This window comes from Myotis daubentonii, chromosome 15 (assembly GCF_963259705.1).
Source record: "Myotis daubentonii chromosome 15, mMyoDau2.1, whole genome shotgun sequence".
Classification (NCBI taxonomy): domain Eukaryota; kingdom Metazoa; phylum Chordata; class Mammalia; order Chiroptera; family Vespertilionidae; genus Myotis; species Myotis daubentonii.
This window is the reverse complement of record NC_081854.1, coordinates 12,563,234-12,579,098: the sequence shown is the minus strand read 5'-3', so window position 1 is coordinate 12,579,098 and position 15,865 is coordinate 12,563,234. Positions and strand designations below refer to the sequence as shown.

The 15,865-nt window shown below is 40.5% G+C and overlaps 2 protein-coding genes across 8 annotated transcripts in view; both read left to right on the top strand.

Annotated features, from left to right (window-relative positions):
* The window catches only part of LOC132216768 (zinc finger protein 227-like), a 123,424-nt gene that overhangs the window by 36,365 nt on the left and 71,194 nt on the right, over positions 1-15,865 (top strand). The gene's annotated exons all lie outside the window — the stretch shown is intronic.
* Positions 1-15,865, top strand: part of LOC132216767 (zinc finger protein 226-like) — a 44,938-nt gene that overhangs the window by 9,483 nt on the left and 19,590 nt on the right. The window contains exon 5 of one of the 6 annotated variants that reach the window (XM_059666258.1): positions 12,612-15,229. The exons of the other annotated variants lie outside the window; for them this stretch is intronic. Within the exon in view, the coding sequence (XP_059522241.1) occupies positions 12,612-14,392 (1,781 nt within the window). The 3' untranslated portion in view covers positions 14,393-15,229. Of the gene's footprint in view, positions 1-12,611; positions 15,230-15,865 lie in introns of those variants that run through there. 6 annotated transcript variants of the gene reach the window in all.

The window sequence follows — 15,865 nt, the reverse complement described above, 5'->3', positions numbered from 1 at the left end:
GTCAACGCCTGAGGGCTCCCAGTATGTGAGAGGGGGCAGGCTGGGCTGAGGGACACTCCCACACACACACACACACACACACACACACACACACACACACACACACCCAGTGCACGAATTTCGTGCACCGGGCCCCTAGTTTTTCTAATAATCTGGATTAGTGTCAGGCTTTAGAACTATGTATGTTATCTGTTCAACTTGATTTCCCTTTTGTCGTCCTCATGAAGGAAACTTGCCAGTAGGAGCTAACATTTGACTGTCTGCTTTACACTGTGTTTTAGCCTGTATGTGATAAAATACTCCCAAATCTGCAAGTCATTCTAACCATTTTAGTCACCTCAGCATTGAAGTAACTTTCCAATAAAATGATCCAAGGCAGAGTTATATAGAGGTTATTTATCATATGTCTACTGGAGCAACAGAGGAGGCTTTCAACTGACTATTCCTACAGGAAGAGGAGTGAATTTTTCCTTTATAAAATTGTTTTCAGAAGTACTTTAAAGAAAAAACAACAGGTCATTTTTTAGAACAGTTTTAGGTTTACAGCCAAATTGAGAGGAAAATAAAAGATATGTATTCCCTACTTTCACACACCCACACACTCTTACATTATTGACATCCCCCACAAAATACAATTGATGACTCTACATTGACACATCATTATCACCCAGAGTCTGTACTTCACATTAGAGTTCACTCTTTGTGTTACACATTTTGTTAATTTGGACAAATGTATAATTATGTATTCCACCATTATAGTATTGTATAGAGTATTTTCAGTACTCTCAAATTCTTCTGTGTTCCACCTATTTATCCCTCCCTTCCCTTGACCCCTGGAAACCACTGAAATTTTTATTGTCTCCATACTTTTGCCTTTTCCAAAATGTCTTACAGTTGGAATCATACAATACGTAGTCTTCAGATTAGCTTCTTTCACTTAGCAATATGCATTTACCTTTCCTTCCTATCTCTACATAGTTTGTTAGATCATTTCTTTTTTAGCATTGAATAATATTTCATTGTGTGGATATACCACAGTTTATTTACCCACCTGCTGAAGAACATCTTGTTTGCTTCTGAGTTTGTTTATTTATTTATTTATTTATTTATTTATTTATTTTCATTGCTTAAAGGGTATTACATATGTGTCCTTCCCCCCGCACCCCCCCCCCCCACGCTTGACAATCCCCTGGCCTCCCCTACCCCCCAGTGTCTTATGTCCATTGGTTATGCTTATATGCATGCATACAAATCCTTCGGTTGATCTCTTACCAGCCCCCACCCCCTTCTGCCTCCCCAGCCTTCCCCGCTGCAGTTTGACAATCTGTTTGAGGCAGCTCTGCCTCTGTATCTATTATTATTCAAAAGTTTATAATGGTCTTTATTATCCATGAATGAGTGAGATCATGTGGTATTTTTCCTTCATTGACTGGCTTATTTCACTTAGCATAATGCTCTCCAGTTCCATCCATGCCATTGCAAATGGTAAGAGTTCCTTCTTTTTTAGAGCAGCATAGTATTCCATCGTGTAGATGTACCACAGTTTTCTAATCCATTCATCTACTGATGGGCACTTAGGCTGTTTCCAGATCTTAGCTATGGTGAATTGTGCTGCTATGAACATAGGGGTGCATATATCCTTTCTGATTGTTGTTTCTGGTTTCTTGGGATATATTCCTAGAAGTGGGATCACAGGGTCAAATGGGAGTTCCATTTTTAGTTTTTTGAGGAAACTCCATACTGTCTTCCATAGTGGCTGCACCAGTCTGCATTCCCACCAGCAGTGCACAAGTGTTCCTTTTCCTCCACATCCTCTCCAGCACTTGTCGTTTGTTGATTTGTTGATGATAGGCAGTCTGACAGGTGTGAGATGGTACCACATTGTTGTTTTGATTTGCATCTCTCGGATGATTAGTGACTTTGAGCATGTTTTCATATGTCTCTTGGCTTTCTGAATGTCCTCTTTTGAAAGGTGTCTGTTTAGGTCCTTTGCCCATTTTTTGATTGGATTGTTTATCTTCCTTTTGTTAAGTTGTATGAGTTCCCTATAAATTTTGGAGATTAGGCCCTTATCAGATATGACATTGGCAAATATGTTTTCCCACGCAGTGGGTTTTCTTGTTATTTTGTTGATGGTTTCTTTTGCTGTGCAGAAGCTTTTTATTTTGATGTAGTCCCACTTGTTCATTTTCTCTTTAGTTTCAAGTGCCCTAGGAGCTGTATCAGTGAAGAAATTGCTGCGGCATTTGTCTGAGATTTTGTTGCCTTTGGATTCTTCTAGAATTTTTATGGTTTCCTGGCGTACATTTAAGTCCTTTATCCATTTTGAGTTTATTTTTGTGTATGGTGTAAGTTGGTGGTCTAGTTTCATTTTCTTGCATATATCTGTCCAATTTTCCCCACACCATTTATTGAAGAGACTATCTTGGCTCCATTGTATGTTCTTGCCTCCTTTGTCAAATTTTAATTGAGCATATTGGTTCGGGCTGATTTCTGGGCTCTCTATTCTATTCCATTGATCTATATGTCTGTTCTTGTGCCAGTACCAGGCAGTTTTGAGAACAGTGCCTTTGTAATACATCTTGATATCTGGTATTGAGATCCCACCTACTTTGTTCTTTCTCAGGATCACTGCAGCTATTCGGGGTCTTTTTTTATTCCAGATGAATTTTTGGAGAGTTCGTTCTAGATCTGTGAAATATGCCGTTGGTATTTTAATGGGAAGTGCGTTGAATTTATAGATTGCTTTGGGTAGTGTGAACATGGTATGTTCTTCCATCTGTTTATGTCTTCCTCTATCTCTTTTTTCAATGTCCTGTAGTTTTCTGAGTAGAGGTCTTTTACCTCTTTAGTTAAGTTTATTCCTAGGTAGCTTAATTTTTTTGGTGCAATGGTAAATGGGATTGTTTTTATAATCTCTCTTTCTGAAAGTTCACTATTGGTGTATAGAAATGCCTCAGATATCTTGGGGTTAATTTTGTATCCTGCTACATTGCCAAATTCATGTATTAAGTCTAGTAGTTTTTTGATGGTTTCTCTAGGGTTTTTTATGTATAATATCATGTCGTCTGCAAATACGGATAGTTTTACTTCCTCTTTTCCAATTTGGATGCCTTTTATTTCTTCTTCTTGTCTAATTGGAATGGCTAATACTTCCAGTACTATGTCGAATAGGAGTGGTGAGAGTGGGCATCCCTGTCTTGTTCCTGTTCTTAGGGGAAATGGTGTTAGTTTTTGTCCATTGAGTATGATGTTGGCTGTGGGCCTGTCATATATGGCTTTTATTATGTTGCGGTATGATCCTTCTACTCCCACCTTGCTGAGAGTTTTTATCAAAAATGGGTGTTGAATTTTGTCAAATGCTTTTTCTGCATCAACTGATATAACCATGTGGTTTTTTTTCTTTCCATTTGTTTATATGATGTATCACGTTTATTGATTTGCGGATATTGTACCATCCTTGCATCCCTGGGATAAATCCTACTTGGTCATGGTGTATGATCTTTCTGATGTACTGCTGGATCCGATTTGCTAAGATTTTGTTGAGGATTTTGGCATCTATGTTCATGAGCAATATTGTCCTGTAATTCTCCTTCATTTTGTTGTCTTTACCTGGTTTTGGTATTAGGGTAATGCTGACTTCATAGAATGAGCTCGGAAGTGTTCCTTCCTCTTGAATTTTTTGTAGTAGTCTGAGGAGGATAGGTTTTAGTTCTTCCTTGAATGTTTGGTTAAACTCCCCTGTGAAGCCGTCTGGTCCTGGGCTTTTGTTTGCTGGAAGATTTTGATGACTGCTTCAATTTCTTCCATAGTTATTGGCCTATTGAGGTTTTTAAATTCTTCCTGCTTAAGTTTTGGAATGTTGTATTTTTCTAGGAATTTTTCCATTTCCTCCAGGTTGTCTAGTTTGTTGGAGTAGAGCTGTCCATAGTATTTTTTTACAATCATTTGTATTTCTGTGGGGTCTGTTGTTATTTCGCCTCTATCGTTTCTGATTTTGTTTGAGTCCTCTCTCTTTGCTTCTTGGTGAGCCTGGCTAGAGGTTTGTCAATCTTGTTTATCCTTTCAAAGAACCAGCTCTTGGTTTCATTGATTTTCTGTATTGTTTTTTTGGTCTCTATGACATTTATTTCTGCTCTAATCTTTATTATCCCCTTCCTTCTGCTCACTCTGGGGTTTTCTTGTTGCTCTCTTTCTAATTCTTTGAGTTGTAGAGTTAGATGATTTACTCCCATTTTTTCTTGTTTTTTGAGATAGACCTGTAGAGCTATAAACTTCCCTCTCAGGACTGCTTTCATTGCATCCCATAGGTTTTGGATTGTTGTGTTTTCATTGTCATTAGTTTCCAGGGTGTTTTTAATTTCTTCTTTGATGTCATTGGTAACCCAATCAATATTTAATAACATGCTATTCAGCTTCCAAGTGTTTGAGTATTTGGGGTTGTTTTTATTGTAGTTTATTTCTAATATTATGCCATCGTGGTCTGAGAAGATGCTTGGTATGATTTCAGTCTTCTTGAATTTGCGGAGACTTTGTTTGTGACCCAATATGTGGTCTATTTTTGAATCTGCCCCATGAGCACTTGAGTAGAATGTATATTCCGTGGCTTTGGGTTGAAGTGTTCTGAAGATGTCAATTAAGTCTATCTGATCTAGTGAGTCATTCAGGATTGCTGTTTCTTTGCTCATTGTTTGTCTAGAGCAGCCGTGGGGAAACTATGGCCCGCAGGCCGAATCCGGCCTATTTGAAATGAATAAAACTAAAAAAAAAAAAAAAAAGACCGTACCCTTTTATGTAATGATGTTTACTTTGAATTTATATTAGTTCACACAAACACTCCATCCATGCTTTTGTTCCGGCCCTCCGGTCCATTTTAACAACCCATTGTGGCCCCTGAGTCAAAAAGTTTGCCCACCCCTGGTCTAGAGGATTTATCCAGTGATGTCCCCTACTATGATTGTATTGTTGTCGATCTCTCCTTTGATATCTTCCAGGAGTTGTTTTATGTATTTGGGTGCTCCTGCATTGGCTGCATATATGTTTACCAGGGTTATATCTTCTTGTTGTATTGATCCATTTAGTATTATGAAGTGGCCTTCCTTATCTCTTGTTATGGCCTTCACTTTGAGGTCTATTTTGTCCGATATAAGTATTGCTACCCCAGGGTTTTTTTCATTTCCATTTGCCTGAAAGATATTTTTCCATCCCTTCACTTTCAGTCTGTGTGAGTCCCTTCTAATGAGGTGGTTCTTTTGTAGACAGCAAATGTGTGGGTCATGTTTTTTTATCCATTCAGCCACTTGATGTCTTTTGGTTGGAGCATTTAGTCTGTTTACGTTTAAAGTTATTATTGAAAGGTACTTGTTTGTAGCCATTTCTTTTTTTGTGTGGCTGTTTTCTTTCTGAGCTTTTTATTTCTTGTTTTTACACCAGTCCCTTTAGCATTTCTTGCATTGCTGGCTTGGTGGTGATAAACTCCCTTAGCCTTTTTTTGTCTGTGAAGCTTCTTATTTCCCCTTCAAGTTTGAATGATAGCCTTTCTGGATACAGTATTCTTGGATTCAGTCCTTTGCTTTGCATCACTTTGTGAATTGCCGTCCATTCTTTTCTGGCCTGATGTGTTTCTGTTGAGAAATCATTTGATAATCTAATGGGAGATCCCATGTATGTAACTTTCCGTCTCTCTCTTGCAGCCTGTAAGATTCTCTCTTTGTCCTGAACATTTGCCATGGTAATTATGATGTGTCTTGGTGTGGGTCTTTTTGGGTTCACCTTGGTTGGGACTCTCTGGGCTTGTGTGACTTTTTTCTTCCCCACCTCAGGGAAGTTTTCTGATATTATTTCTTCGAATAGGTTTTCTAATCCTTGTTCCTCTTTCTGTTCTGGCACCCCTATTATTCGTATGTTGTTTCATTTCATGTTGTCCCAAAGCTCCCTTAGGCTCTCCTCCTGTATTTTAATTTTTTTCTCCAATTGCAGTACAGTTTGGGTGTGTTTTGCTTCCTTGTCTTCTAATTCACTAATTCAGTCCTCCATTTCTCCTAGTCTACTATTAATACTTCCAATGGTGTTTTTTATTGCAGCTGTATCGCTCTTCATTTCTTCTTGGTTCTTAGATAATTTATTGATTTTTTCATTGTTTCGTCTTGCTTTTTGCATAAGTTATTGATTTTTTTCATCTTCTTCTTTCTTGCATAAGTTGTTGATTTTTTTCCTCCATCTTGTTTATGCACTCTAGGACCCTTATTCTGAATTCTTTTTCTGTCATGTTGCATGCCTCTGTATTACTTAGCTGCTTTTCTGGCGAGTCCTCGTTTTCTTTTCTTTCCTTTGGGGGTTTCTTTGTCTACCCATGTTTGATCTCACTGACATATCTAGACATTGAGTCGTTCAGTGGCTGCTCCCTGGGTGGCAGTGGCTCCTTGGGCTGTGGTTGCTCCTTGGGCGGTCGCGGTAGCAGCTGCTCCTCAGTTGGCAGCAGCTCCTCTGGTGGGTGCTGTTCACAGCTGTGGTGGCTCTTCTGGCTGGTGGGGGGAGGCTTCACGTACAGCTGCTGTTCCTCAGACAGAGGGTGTGGTGCTCAGGAGGCTGCTGTTGCTTGGATCTGCTGCATTGATTTAAAGGCACAAAATACAACACAACAAGGCACCACGTACCAGGCACTGAACATAAATATATTCACGTTATTAATAACCCCAAATAAAGGTGACCACCCGAATTAAGAGAATTAGGGGATAAGGAAGAAAGAAGAGAAAGAAGAAAAGTAGGGGGGAAAAAAGGAGTGCAAAAATGAAATTGGGGAAAAAGGAGGGGGGAAAAATAAAGGAGCGAAAAGAGAGAATGAAGTAGAAGAGGGGAAGAGACTATTTATATGCGGAGAAAACTCTGATAGAACCGCCAATAATCCCAACAAATTCCAGCAACGGCTCCCTGGAGATGAATGCAAACTAGAAACAATCAATAATATCAAGAGAGGCAAGGGAAAATAGAAGCACAAAAATAACCCGGGGGGGGGGGGGAGCCGAGGGTAAAGGGAGGGAAAAAAACAGCAGAAAAAAATAAACATAAAAAGCAAAACAACCTCACAACCAGTCCTAAAACACACACACACACACACACACACACACACACACACAAAAAGTAAAAGAAAAAACAATAACAATATACTCAACAATCAAGCAAACAGCAACAAAACAATAGAAAGATGAAGAGAAAAAAATTTTGGATAGTGAAGAAAGAAGGGATATGTGTATAAGGATTTAGAGCAGTGGATTGCAAATAGGATATATAAGTAGGGTAAAATTTTGACAGGAGGTAAACAGAAGGAATAGGGAAAATCCAAAGCAGGAATAGGGCAAGAGAAACAGGACAACAAAAGGGGAAAATGAGGGAGAGGGTTTTAGCATAGAGGTAAAATTGAGGTAGGGAAAATTGATGCTAAAGGAACGATGAAAATAGAATGGAGAACACTAAACCCAAAATAAAGAGAAAATAAAATGGCACTTTAAAAAAATGGTAAAATGGTAGCAGTAATAATACTGGTTAAAAATAAAAATGTGGTAATTAAAAGGGTAAAATCAGGTGATGCAAAAAGAAGAAGAAAAAAGATTGCTTTCTTAGTTGAAAGATGAAAAAAGAAAAAAGAAATTTGCAGTAGTGAGGGTCCTTCGGTTCTTCTACTCGTCAGTCTGGCTCGCCTTAGTCCTACCAGCTATTCAGAAGAGTGTTGAATTTCCCAGTGATACACTGTCCCTCCATGTTTTAAACCACAGTCCTGATTTTAAAGCAGGCCGTATTTGTGTCCCAGACTGCCTTAATTTGTGTTTAGCTAAGAGTCAGTTTGTGGCTCAGCCTCTGGGTGGCTGTTTTTGGGTTGGCCTCTGAGGCTATACGGCTTCTCTATCCAGTAGCAAGGGTTTATTTTCTCTATTGTACTTAAAACTGGTTTGGGGAGGTCAACTGTCCGGAGCTGGTTCTTTAATCGTTACCCTGCTCTGTGTTGTTGCTGGGATTGAAAATCCCTCTATATGCCAGACCCTGTTAACTCCCAGGGACTAATCAGATTATTTTAATCTTTTATCTTGTTCAGGGTGGAATCTGGGTGTGGCTGTGCTCCTTGCCTGGAGGTTAGGGGTGTCTCAGCACTCAATTCGCTGCCACCTCTCCCGGCCCCCCCTCTCTCCTCAGCCTCTCCCCATATTCCACTCGTCCGCACCTTCTCCCTCTCTTCAGCACAGGTGAGTGTTTGTATCCAAAATGTCTTATGAACAGGATTCAGTGAAAACAAACAAACAATCGCCGGCCGCGGAAACGGGGAAGGCTGTGTTTCTGTAAGCTCTTCTCTTACCGGCAGTGCATGGTCTGGTCAGCTCTTCAGGCTGCCCCCTTTAGGCTCAGTCCTCCGTGATCACAGAACCCAGATCTCAAATCCCCCTGCGCCAGGAATCCGGCGGATTTCCTTTCCCCAGTCAGGGGCTGTGCCTGTCCCAAGGGACGAGGCTGTCTGCCACGTGGTCTCCCTCTGACCCTCTGGGTTCAGAGGTCTGGCAAACTTTCCTTCCCATATCCCTGGTTTTTTTTACCTTTCCAGGGGAGTTCTGCCCTTCCCAGCTGCATACTGTCTCACCAGCTGAGTAATTTTGCCAATTCGGGGTGGGTGTTATTAGTTTCAGCTGCTTACTCCATTTGCTCCGGGACACAACCTGGGATGCGTCTGCCTATATCACTGCTATCTTGTCTTCCTAAAAAACTGCTTCTGAATTTTGTTGTTATGAATTAAGCTGCTATAAACATCTGTGCACAGATGTTTGTGTGGACTTAAGTTTTCAACTCCAATTAGTAAATACCAAGGAGTGTAACTCTGGATGGTATGATAAAAGCATGTTTAGTTTTGTCTTCCAAAGTGGCTGGGCATTTGGCATTTCTACCAGCAATAAATAAGAGGTCCTGTTGCTTCACATCGTCACCAGCATTTGGTGGTGTCAGTATACTGGATTTTGGCCATTCTAATATGTGTCTGGTGGTATCGCATTGTTGTTTGAATTTCCATTTCCCTGATCGCAGAAGATGTAGAATATCTTTCTATTATTATTATTAATTTCAGTGAGGAAAGGAGAGGGAGCAAGAATTAGAAGGATCAATGATGACAGAGATTTACTGATGGGTTGCCTCCTGCACGCCCCCCACCCCCGCTGGGGATCAAGCCTGCAGCCTGGGCATGTGCCCTGATCAAAAATTGAACCTTGACCTCCTGGTTCATAGGTCGATGCTCAACCACTGAGCCATGCTGGCTGGGCTGAAATATATTTTTATATGCTTAATTGCCATCTATATATCTTCTTAGGTAAGGTGTATGTTAAAGCTTTTGACCCATTTAGTCTTTGTTTACTTATTGTTGAGTCTTAAGTCTACCAGACCTGAGGCCCTGAACCTAACTGTCCCCTATACCTGGGCTCCTGAGCATTAAAGAGAAAAAACCAACATGATATAGAAAAATGTTAGTTACATGCAAACAAGTGGTTAGAATAAGATGGAACTTGGAGACATTGTAGAAAATAGGTCTACCTTTCATCTAGTGCCAATATTCCACCTTTGTGTGCCAATCCATCCAGCAGGATGAGCCTTGTTTCACACAGAGGTACTTCTTGCAAAGTGAGCACCAGATGTTGCTCTTCACCTTCTTGCATGGATTGTCTTTGAAGACACTCCAGGATTTTGCTTGTTGTACCTGGAGTACTTTTCCATGCACACAGCACAGATATGATTAGACGATGTCCCAGGGGGAATCTCTGGAAAATGATTGCCTGGGGTCATCTGTTGAGGGCAGGGTTCCTTTTGTGGGTGGCTGTGGGCTGATGTCCTGTATCCACCAGTAAGTTGCAGGCACAGTTTCTGAATATATCTGGTGAAATCAACTGGATTTTGAAGCAGCTTGCTGCTTTGAAGCATACAAAATATAAGAATTATAACTGGCCCACATAAAAAATTTTATGAAAAGCTATCAGGGGCAGAGGTAATGACGACAAGACCGGTGAAGGCGGGTCTTCTGGTCATTTTTGTCACAGCCACCCATGTATTATAGTCCTTCACCAGCTGTAGCATCTGTATTTCTTGCACACTGCCATCTTTATTTCTTCTGTTTATTACTAACTACATTTTGGGCTGGATCGTGGTAGTTCAAAATAAATGTGATGGGCTTTCTATCCTGCCAAACTGAACATGTTACACTTTCTTGACATAGATAGCAACTGTCACCCCTAGCAAGTTTTTTTACACTTTTCAGCAACTTAGGAAACTGCTTCCTGTTTTGCTGCAGGGTTCCCACAATTCCTGTGTGTAATTCTGACAGTGCATATTTAGCAAGGGTTGCAGAGTTGTAGAACCGGTCCATGACAAGCACATGAGATTTACTTTCCATTGCACATGAGGTCAGGAGACGAACAACTGTATTTCCTACTGCGCCCAAGTCTTTTATAGGCATTGGTGCAGCACCAGTGTAGATTTCTGCATTCAAAATGTAGCCAGTCTCACCTTCACAGAGAAGGAAAGACTTGATGCCTCACTTTGCGGGCTTATCCTTGATATACTGCTTGATGGCCAAGCGGTATTTTGTCGGGATCATCCCCTCATCTAGGCTCAAATGTTGCTTTGGCAGATAGAAGTGAAGAAACTTGGGGAGCAGACTTTCCAAGAAAGGCCTAACTTTATATATTCTATCTGTCTTATCGATATCTGTGTCTTCCTCAACAGTTATATGTAAAAAACTCCAAAGGGCCAAGAATCTGTCTTGAGTCATAACATTTCGAAATCCAGGAGTAAACCCAACAAAGTCAGAACCCTCATTTGTCCAATAATCCCGATAGCTGGGCTTTATACATAAGTATTCCATACAGATCCTCAGTCCAAGAAAAGCCTTCATTTCTTCCACTGTGGCATCCTTGAAATTTTTGGCATTGTAGGAGTTGGGCTTTGCTATATGCAATTGGTGGGCCCAGAGGTTGGTTTTCTCTGTCAAAATTTGCCAGAAAGTATCATCCAAAAAGAAGGGGAAAAAGTCAGTCTGTTCACTCTCCTCTGTGATAGATCCAGGAATGTTCACTGGGCCTTTTCTATACTCAGTGAAATTCAGATCTGTACTTAGTGATACAAAATTCCTTGTCCAACCTTCATCACCACCTAGATCTCCCCCATCAGCTGTTTGAGGGACACGCCCCCCTTCTTTTACTATCAATCTAGCTCTAGATCTATAAGGTTCAAGATTCTCCTCATCACTCGAGCTCTCACTGTGTCACTTGAACTGGAAACATTCTTGATGAAATTCTGACTCCTCAGAGTCTGAATCAACCAAAGTATTGATCACCTGTTGGACTGTGATAAGCCTAGACCTACTTCGCTTTCCTGTTGAAGTGCTTGGTTCATCAGCCACTCATTTCATTGTGAAATTTCAGAATTTTTTCACGTCAGACCACAGAAAGTCAATTCAAACACATGGGGGCAGACATTTGCAATGGCTAACCATGAGGTTTGACCACGATTGGTTGGTTATTTTTAGTTTGCGACACATTTTTTTCACGTACTAGGCAAAGTACCGAAAATTAGGTACAGTGGTATAGCGGCAGATTCGGAAATTACCGAAAAATCGGTACAGCGGTCTGGTAGGGTTAAGAGAAGTACTTTTTAAACTAATTGAAAATTTTATTGAGAAAGTAATCTCCAAATGTTTAGATAACTTTGTATAAACATAATGTTTTTGGAATACCAACAAGGGTAAATCTTTTAAAAAATACATTTTTAAACTGAAATTACTGGATATGGTCAAAAGTTTGTAAGAGTTGCAGAATTTCCAGGAATACTTTGAATATGTAAATATAAATTCTTTAAAGTATTGGATATTAGATTATATTACATGAACCTAAAATTCAAAGTATTTGTTATTGCTTTTCCTTAAAGTTCTATTTGATTCATATTTTATGTAACTTTTTTTTCTACATAACTACATGATTTACTATTCAAGAGTCTACACTAACTTTGTTATTCATTAGAAACTAGTGGCTCAGTGCACAAATTCGTGCACATTAAAAGGAAATTAATTAGCCGAAACCGGTTTGGCTCAGTGGATAGAGCGTCGGCCTGCAGACTGAAGGGTCCCGGGTTCGATTCTGGTCAAGGGCATGTACCTGGGTTGTGGGCACTTCCCCGGTGGGGGATGTGCAGGAGGCAGCTGATCGATGTTCCTCTCTCATCGATGTTTCTAACTCTCTATCTCTCTCTTTCCTCTCTGTAAAAAATCAATAAAATATATTTTTAAAAAAAAAGGAAATTAATTAGAAGGAATATTTTGATATCACTATTCACCCTTTCTCTATAATAGAAGTGTCAACCAAATTCACGATTGACAATGACAGATCAAAACACATGCGTGCGATTGGCGACAACAAGAGCTTTATATGTATCACGCATGTGCAAGTCAACTTAGCCTTTTATATCTATAGAATAAACTTGCTTAATTAGACCTGCTTTCTGAGTTAGTTAAACTTTTTCCAGCCCAGTGAAGCACCCCAACTGAACAAAGCCTTCAGTTGTTCATTTTTCTTCATTATCTGTCTTTATAGGAGGGAAGATCCCAAGTGAGACAGAGACTGTTCCAGAAGCAGAACCTCATAAAGAGCTTTCCTGCTGGCACATCTGGCAACAGATTGCAAGTGACTTAATCAGGCATCAAGACTTCATCATAAAGAGTTCCCAGGTTCCCAAACAAGGTGATTCGCCTGGCCAATTTGGAACAGGACTATTTATAACTTTCACAGGCCAGAAACTTTACCAGGATAATGAATGTAAAAAGTCTTTCAGTGATGCCTCCAACTTTGATCTTCATCAACAAATACATTCAGGAAAGAAGTCTCATACATGTAGTGAATGTGGAAAAAACTTCTGTTATAGTTCAGCACTCCATATTCACCAGAGAATTCACTTGGGAAAGAAACGCTATAAGTGTTATGAGTGTGGTAAGGAATTCAGTAAGAGTTCACATCTGAAAACTCATCAGAAAGTCCACATTGTAGAGAAACCATTCAAATGTGAGCAGTGTGGGAAAGGCTTCAGTCGAAGATCAGCACTTAATGTTCATTGCAAATTGCACACAGGGGAGAAACCTTTTAATTGTGAAACATGTGGAAAGGGCTTCATTCATGCTTCACATCTTCGGGTACATCAGAGAATCCACACGGGAGAGAAACCATTCAAATGTGGTATATGTGCAAAGAACTTCCGTTGTAGGTCAGCACTTAATAGCCATTGTATGGTCCACACAGGAGAGAAACCGTACAAATGTGAAGAGTGTGGGAAATGTTTCACTTGTAGTTCAAATCTTCATATCCATCAGAGGGTCCACACAGGAGAGAAGCCATACAAATGTGAGGAGTGTGGGAAGAGCTTCAGGATGAAAATCCATTATCAAGTTCATCTGGTGATCCACACAGGAGAGAAACCCTATAAATGTGACGTATGTGGGAAGGGCTTCCGTCAGAGGTCACATCTTACAACCCATCGGAAGGCCCGCTGTCTAGAGAAACCTTATAAGTGTGAAAAGTGCGGCCAGGGCTTCAATCGGAGTTCACGACTTCAGGATCACCAGCTGTTCCATACTGGGGAGAAACCATACAAATGTGAAGAATGTGGGAAACGATTCAGTCGTAGAGCAGATCTTAAAATCCATGGTAGAATCCACGAACTTGAGAAGCCCTATAATTGTAAGGTGTGTGGGAAGGTCTTCATTCAGGCCTCACAACTTCTGGTCCATCAGAGAGTCCACAGTGGGGAAAAGCCATTCAAATGTGATGAGTGTGGGAAGAGCTATGGTCGGAGTTCACACCTTCGAGCCCATGAAAAAGTCCACACTGGAGAAAAGCCACACAAATGTGACACGTGTGGGAAGAGCTTTGGTCGGAGTTCGCACCTTAAATCCCATCAAAGAGTCCACACTGGAGAAAGGCCATACAAATGTGAGGAGTGTGGGAAGCGTTTTAAGTGGAGCTTGAATCTTGACACGCATCAGATTGTCCACACAACAGAGAAACCATATAAATGTGGGGAGTGCGGGAAGTGTTTCAGTCGGGCCTCGAGTCTTCAGCTTCACCAGAGTGTCCACACTGGAGAGAAACCATACAAATGTGATGTGTGTGGCAAACTCTATAGTCAGTCTTCACAGCTGAAATGTCACAGGCAACTTCACACAGTGGAGAAACCTTACAGGTGTGAGATATGTGGTAAGAACTTCAGTTGGAAATCAAGTCTTGTAAGACATAACAAAATTCATGTGAGTTATTCATTTTACAAAGATGATGAGAGAAAGAACATCAAAGAATTGTCAGAGGAAAGAAGTTCCACAAAATGATGTTTTAAAAACTCACACACAACCTGAATGCTTATCACCAGGTCTCACAGGAGAGAAAATAGTTGTTTTAGTTTAGTCAGTGTTTAAGCATGAGCTGAAAACATCTCTGTTTTCAGCAGATCATGCAGCAAAGAACCTTTGTAAGTGGTGCAGTAAACACTACATTCAGTATTTTGACATTTATTAGATGTCACTTAGGAGATGGTGCTTAGAAGGAAAAGTTTGGTCTGGCCTTTAATAAAAGTTCAGTGATGTGCCTCAGTCTTTCTGCAACTAATATTCAGGAATCTGGAGAAGGGACTGCAACATAAATGAATAGAGACTAGACATGAAATATAAATTTGGAAGGCATGGGGGAAAGCCAGGCGGAAAATTAGCTCTATTGACTAAGCTCCCCGAATCTCCAGACCTACAACTTTTTATTAACACATTTTGCCCTTTAGCAAAGCAGGTATACATATCAAAGGTAAGGTTTGGTAAACAAAGGATTATCAGGTTAGGGGAATTGTCCTCAGCTGTTTGGCAGCAGGTAGTAATATGCAGATCTTCAGCCCTGCTGAAGATGTCCATCAGCCTGCTAATGAACTTCTCTCATTTATTATGCTAGCGACTGTCCTTCGCCTCTGGCAGTGATGCGCATACCAGAATTGCTGGCCAGTAAAGTGTAAGCTCCACGAGGGCAGGGACTTTGCTGTCATGTCTGCACAATCTTAATATTCACTTGTAGATGTGCTCAGTAATTGTATGTTAAAGAAACCAAAAGGAAAAAATGTACAATATATGAAATCGTATCCAGAGGAAGAAACCTGGCAAATAAAATTAATTCAAGGAAATGAACATTTGTTGAAATACAAAAACACTCACTCAGTATTTCCCATCCACAATATTAACATGGTACTACCCTATTGCAAATGGCTTCTGTCTTCCCCATAGCCTATGAAGTTGGGTTCCTATTATTTGGGGCCCTGTCTGGTTTTCTAAGGATTGTGTACAGTGTAATTGACTATCTTTTGTGGTTTTTCTCACAGTACAGACTGAAAAAGTTTTTTTTTTAATTTTGTAAGAAGTTTAAGGAGAGAGAAACCAAGATGGCGGCATAGGTAAACACCTGAAATTGCTGCCTCGCACAACCACTTCAAAAATACAACTAGAAGACAAAATGGACATCATCCAGAACCACAGGGAGACTGGCTGAGTAGAAATTCTACAACTAGAAGGAAAGAGAAAAGCACACTGAGACTCAGAGGAGGTGGGAAAGTAAAGTGCAGAGGTATAGAGGCGCACGCGGAAGGGGCTGGCAACTGAAAACACGGTTGTCTTTTTCACTTGGGAGGGATACACAAGCTCCCGACTGCTCTGAACTCCAGTTCCGGGCTAGTCTCTGGAGATCCAGGCTCATACGGGTGAAACTGGACTGTCTGGCATCAGGCAGAACTCAAGGGCGGCTTTCTCCCAGAGGTGCTTGCAGCAATT